Source organism: Octopus bimaculoides, chromosome 5 (genome assembly GCF_001194135.2).
Source record: "Octopus bimaculoides isolate UCB-OBI-ISO-001 chromosome 5, ASM119413v2, whole genome shotgun sequence".
Lineage (NCBI taxonomy): Eukaryota > Metazoa > Mollusca > Cephalopoda > Octopoda > Octopodidae > Octopus > Octopus bimaculoides.
The window spans coordinates 50052590-50059110 of record NC_068985.1 but is presented as its reverse complement, the minus strand read 5'-3'; the positions used below and the strand labels follow the sequence as shown (position 1 = coordinate 50059110).

The 6521-nt window shown below is 37.3% G+C and overlaps 1 protein-coding gene across 1 annotated transcript in view; it reads right to left on the bottom strand.

Annotated features, from left to right (window-relative positions):
- Positions 1-208: 208 nt before the first annotated feature.
- LOC106870978 (sodium-dependent multivitamin transporter) overlaps positions 209-6521 on the bottom strand; it is an 8737-nt gene continuing 2424 nt past the window's right edge. The window contains exons 2-5 of the mRNA XM_014917226.2: positions 6155-6222; positions 3336-3422; positions 2423-2607; positions 209-425 (exon numbers count right to left, since the gene is read on the bottom strand). Of these exons, the coding sequence (XP_014772712.1) occupies positions 224-425; positions 2423-2607; positions 3336-3422; positions 6155-6222 (542 nt within the window). The 3' untranslated portion in view covers positions 209-223. The remainder of the gene's footprint in view (positions 426-2422; positions 2608-3335; positions 3423-6154; positions 6223-6521) is intronic.

Here is a 6521-nt window from a genome sequence, read left to right as displayed (position 1 = left end):
ACGGGATGATGATGTACAAATAGATTCGGTAGATAAGCGGACAGAATATCAGAACATACTGAGTTACGATTCTCTACGTCCTAAGCTCAAATCCCGTCAAGGTTGAGTTTTCTTTACAACTCTTCGGAGTTGATATAATTAATGTATTTCTCCACTATATTAGAAATCTCTTCTGGTTCAAGAGTATAAAATTGCAGGTGAAGGGTTCGACGTTTATTGCACTCTACATCACTTCAGAAATGTTTAGAAGTACCTCAACTTGCTTATATAACACATACAGACAAATTAACAAACATACTTTTACCAACACCCTATCACACTTACCGGTTGCAAAACTGACAGCAAGGCCCACAATTATAACAATAGCGAAAGCCATTACGTTATACCAAAGATACGAAACGCTGTATAGTCCTTCGATACCAGTTCTGTAAATAAATGAATAAAATGTTTATTCATTCAACCATTACAACATTACATATTAGCATAAAACATTGTCATTGTTGCAAATCAATTAAGCGCAAAGATATTCAGCTTAAAATCTGAGACCAAAACGAACAACGAAGCATATCGATCTAACGCAAACCTTCGTATCTAACGCTATCAAATGATAGTTGTTCTATGGTGTAATTGGTAACGGTCGCCTAGCAAATAATAAATTTGTGGTTCTAAGCATGTCAGTTGTCCTCTTCTTTTCAGCCTGTCTGTATCTATCTATCTATCTAGCTAGCTAGTAATATACTTTTTCTTTCTAGTCATCTGTGATGATTATCAGAGTTAGTTCTCTATCTCTGGAATGAAACCAATTATTAATTTGGCTATTATGACACTATAATATTGTTTTCTTAATAATAACAACATCCTCACCTAATATATGAGTGCCTATTTTCTTATGAAGCGTGAATTTTCAGAAAACTGTATGACATTCGGTTTCATATCAAGACTTCTTGCTAATAGAGAAAGAGTCGGTTTCAAACCTAGATCCAAGGCTCTTTCATTGGAATTTCAACATAAACAACAGGGTATGTATGTATGTATATGTATGTATGTATCCATTTACAGATTGTAACTGTAAAGTTCCTAACAGTCGGTCTCTTTCTTTACTTTAAAATTCTAGTTTCTACAGATTTATTAACATAACTGAGTGCACTAATGATTATTGGTATGAATGTAAATTTACAATCAGAGTACAAGAGTTGTCAGTTTCGAAGCAATTCGCCATAGATATTCTCCTTCACTCTGATTTTGGAAAAGATGTTTGTATCCGCAGGGCAACTTATAACTGTACATTACTTTTCTGTCCCAAATAACTTTGTCAGGCTTGTTATGTTTGCACTTGGTAAAATGTTTTGCCAGTATTCCTTGGGCTGATATATATGAATGTATTCCACAGAAAAGAATGTTCTTTATATTTATCCCAGGGCAGTTTTTTCTGTAATTGTATATGAGACAATAGTTTTGTATTTTGACTAATAAATTATAGCATAGATCTTAGTATTTAAGGAGTGGAATGTACAGTTTCTTGTAAGTCAGACTATGTTGAAAAATAAACCTCATTTGGTCACATTCCATGCGATTTCCTTGGTCAGCTATGAACTTTTCAGCCGGCCCTTGTAATTTCAGAGAGAGACACAGAGAAAGGCAAAATTAAACGAAGCGATAAAGATAGAGAGAGGGGGAAGGGAGACAGAGACGGACACAGAGAGATAGAGAGCTAAAGAGAAAAAGAAAGAAAGAAAGCGAGAGAGAGAGAGAGAGAGAGAGAGAGAGAGAGAGAGAGAGAGAGAGAGAGAGAGAAATAAGAGGTGGATTAAAAGGTGTAAATGGTTACGAGTTCTCCCGGCATGAAACGTGATTCAAGTCCTTCCGTGAGAGGTGAGACTTGTTTCTCTTCTTCACTCTCAAAACTGTATCTATAATGTAATAATATCACTACGCTGAAAATATTTAGCCTGTAAATTCATTCATAAAGCTGGAGACAAATTCAACGAATAGAAGACGAAATCTAACAAAATCTAATAATAAAATGCATATACAAATATGTGGAGGCACATGGCCTAGTGGTTAGAGCATCAAACCGGGTTAAGTATGTGTTTATGAGTGAAACGCGGCTCCGGCAGAAGGTAATGGCGACACTCTTTCCTCCTGCATATAGCAGCTCACTTGCGATGGACTGGTGTCCTATCCAGGAAGAGAACCTAAACGCCACTGAAACCGGGAAACCGGCCCTTATGAGCTGGGCATGTCTCGGGGAAAAACAAACAACAACAAAATACGAATAAAGTTATCAGTCAATTGTCTCGCAAATAATGTTTTGTATATAAAAGATTGTCATCGATGTTGTTCCATAATTATAGCATTACGTACATAGTCTGTGGCAGAAAAATATCAAAGATTTTAAAGGAAGAAAATTATCAGTACTTACGGATAAACATATTCTGGCAATGCGGATTTATTCACTATTGTGACATTTTCAGCTAAAGATGTAATATTGATTCCACATCCCGCAACGCTAACTGGTGGCATGTATGCTCTAACTTTCGAACTGTAATGGCCGACTGAGATCCAAGTCATTATAGAAATACTAGATAAGACTCCAGCGAGAGCTCCCTATAAAAATGTATTGCAAAATGAAAAGCCAGATCATACAATTAAATATATAAATCTATACACAAGTACACATGTAGACAAAGAGACACAGCTACTAGTATCGATGTAGACAGAGTACATACATCAATAGACAGGCATAAATGCTGGTATCTAGACAAAAGGAGACATATACATCTCTCTCTCTCTCTCTCTCTCTCTCTCTCTCTCTCTCTCTCTCTCTCTCTCTCTCTCTCTCTCTCTCTCTCTCTCTCTCTCTCTCTAAATATGTGTGTGTGTGCGTGTGGAGAGAGAGAAAGACCGGTATATATTTAACTAGAGAGAAATAGTCACTGGTACATATGGAGACAGAGACATAGTCACCAATACATATTCAGAGGAAGACATAGACACGAGTGGTCATATACACAGAGAGATATAAACACTAGTACATTTATAGACAGAGAGACGCGAAAAGAGGTACATACGTTGACAGAGAAATATAGACAACAATATATGTGTAGACAGAGTCTCAGACACAGGTGCCTATGGAGAGAGAGAGAGAGGTAGGGGAAGACAAGAGGGGGTGAGTGAATAGTCCATATAAAGACAAAAACCTAGATACCAAGACATGTAGAAATAGATGCATAGACATGTAGAAGTAAACATGTAGATGACATTTAGATTGTGAGAAAAAAATGAACGTTAATAAGATAGAATAGAGTAAATTATATAAATGCTTAAATACTTACCCAAGCATTTGCCCACGGAAAGATTATTCCAAGAGTAAATAACCCGAGCATTGGTGATGATAAACAACCATAAAGAGCCAATGCCGCCTGCAACGGTAAAATTCTATGTTATTTATGTTATATTACATAGAGCAAGACTTTACACGATAATATATTTATGTAGTGCAGTGGTTGTTAATTTAGCCAGCAGTGTCCCCTTGGAGGGAGTGTAAGCTCACAAGACGGAGGCAAATGTCAAAGTGGCGCCATAAGGAACGTTGTTTGGGATGAATAGTCGGAATTATACGAGTAGGAGACTGTGTCACCGGTCAGCAAAAAAACTTGACTAATGATGTGCCCAGGGCCTATATAATTGCGTGTGGTGGGGTTGCGTGTGTGCACTCGCGCAATTAGCTGCTGCCGATTGAAAAGGCGTGTTCATGTTAAGAAAATATTTTCTTTTTAATTATAATGATTTAGAAACTTCGAGAGAATTGAAGTAAATTATTTTTAACGGTGGAACTCGAAGTAGATAAAGCTATTAGATTATAGGGTGTAGAGTCGAAGGCTTCCAATGGGACTCGAAGTGACATCGGTGAATATGACAGACTGCTAGCCATTATACCAAAGTGACACTTCCAACTTTCTTCGCCCCCTACTGAGAGTTTAGAAACTTCTATAAATATGAAGTAAATTATGTTTAACGATGGAAGTCGAAGTAGATAAATAAGAGTGTGCAGAATATTAAATTAAAAACTCAGGACTACATGATTGCAAATCGACCTTCTTAACTAATCGGCCATCTCAGCGTTCATCCGTCAGAGATCGGTAAAATAAAGCACCAGTCCACAACGTTGGATTAGTGGATTTGAGTGACGGACGAGATGTCTTCTGCTATTCGTTCTCGCTCTTCGCATTCTGAGTTCTTAGATAGTAAGCAGACTTACAGTACTTTCCGATACACAAGTCAAATTTTTCTGATCAAAAATTTACAGTCCCCAAAGACGTAGGTCAACTTCTACACTAAGACGACGTCCGAGAACCAAAAATGCCATGTGAAATGCGGTAGGATTTGGAAACACAAAGATGATACTCGAATGCTTACACTACTTGTTTATACTATATATTTCACATCAATAATTCCTGTTAATATCACTGCCTTTAGCGACAACATTCTGTTGGAAATATTCAGGCATGGTCTCCGATTTGAGATAACTTCTCGCATCCTTCCGCCTGTTTCAGAGGATCTAAAGCATAAAGTTTCATGGATGCTGTCTAACAGGATAAATATTAAAAAGTTCCTTAACATGAACATATCTTTTCTATCGACAGCTGAAAATTACATTCTCACGTACATAAATACATACACAACCGAATGTCCACACAAACACACACGCACGCACGCGCGCGCACACTCATAAGTATACATATACTCAACCAGCCAGTAAGCTGGTCTCAATGCGATCATTCAAATTACTTGCACAACAGACATGATTCAATAAATACTTCTCATTCGCTGAGATAAACTGATTGCTGAATGGTTAGTTTATGGGACGTGGATTCGTGTCAGATGTTTCATTGTGCCTTCATAAACAAGGCACATGATTCTCCGCGCGCGCGCGTATGTTTGTATCTGTGTCTGTGCTCGAGCGCGCGCACGCCGGAAAAATATGTAAGCATGTACGAGAAGACCAAGACAAGTGCTTTCCAACAAACACCTTAACATTTGTTCCGCTCGAAATGCAGAGGTAATCCCCTGTCATTTTCACCATCATAAATGCCGTCAAGCCTGCTGGAAACCCGTTAGCAACGACGCTATTGTTCACAGAAATTTAAGAGAAAATGTTCTGTAACCTTTACATGATAAGTAAAACATGATATAAGTCTCCAAATGATTACTATATTAATTTCTATAATTGTGGTACAAACACAACATCGAATTTCCAGAACCGTTAGTTTCAAAGTCATTCCGTATTGCGGATTTTTCCGAACCAGTGGTGGTTACCTCGGTAACACACTCGAAATTAAACAAATAATAAATTTATTTAAATGAAATGCAGGTACCTATTCATTAGGATAAATTATATTAAGTCTGTGTGAGGTATCAGTACTAGTCTGGCGGCTGCGGAAATTAATGCAAATTATAAGAGATTCCGGACCATAAATGTCCAAAAAGCCATTGTTGTAATCATACCGCAAATGGTCCTTAATCCCTGCTTTTAACAATTTTTACTTTTCCAAGAAAGGCACAAAGTCTCACATTTAGACTTGTCGATCCTAGAAAGATTAAAGGCAAACCTGACCTCAGCAGGATCCAAAATCAGATAATAATGAATCGCAAATAAATGCCGTAAAATATTCTATCCGACACTACCGTGTCGCAAAATTTTTTACTGGTAAAAGATGATAAGCTGACAGAATCATAAGGAAGCCTATACGTTCTGAGGTCAAATTCCGCCGAGGTCGACTTTACCTTTCATCCTGTCGGGGTCGATAAAATAAGTACCAGTTGAACACTGGAGTCGATGTAATCGATTTAATCCCTCCCTCGATCTTGCTGGCTTTGTGCCAAAATTTGAAACCAATATCATTTGCTGGAGGAATCATAAGAGCGTCGTACAAAATGCTGTATGGTAGTTGTTTTAATTCTTTTCTTTATGCTTTGAGTTAAAATCTCACGGAGGTCAAGTTGCCTTTCGTCATTCGAAGTCCATAAAATAAAGTACCAGTCAAGAACTGAGGTAAAAATAATCGACTACTCATTTTCCTCATATTTGAAACTTTGTACTTTTATGAAAAATAAATATTGTGGAAATCATTTAGAATGCAGTGTTACTTACTTGAAGGATTCCACCGAGTTTCGAGGCACCGACTGTTGCTGCCAAACACAAGACGCCCAAACACAGAGCTGGAATTAAAAATAGGATATCAATCTGATAACTTACTGAGATCAATTCTATTTCAAAAAGCGCCGGACATAGACTTAGTGAAGGGGATAAGCTATATCAAGCTTGCACTCTTTTGGTTAAAGTTTTACACTAAAAGATCTCACAAATATTAGAAATCACAAATGCTTTTTGCTTATTTTGAGTCCTCTGTAGCTTGAGAGACCACCAGTTTAAACGTAGAAAGCTACTGCTTGTTCAGCATGTGCCAAAATCCAGTACAGTACGTGCACACACATATTTAAATATATATATATATATA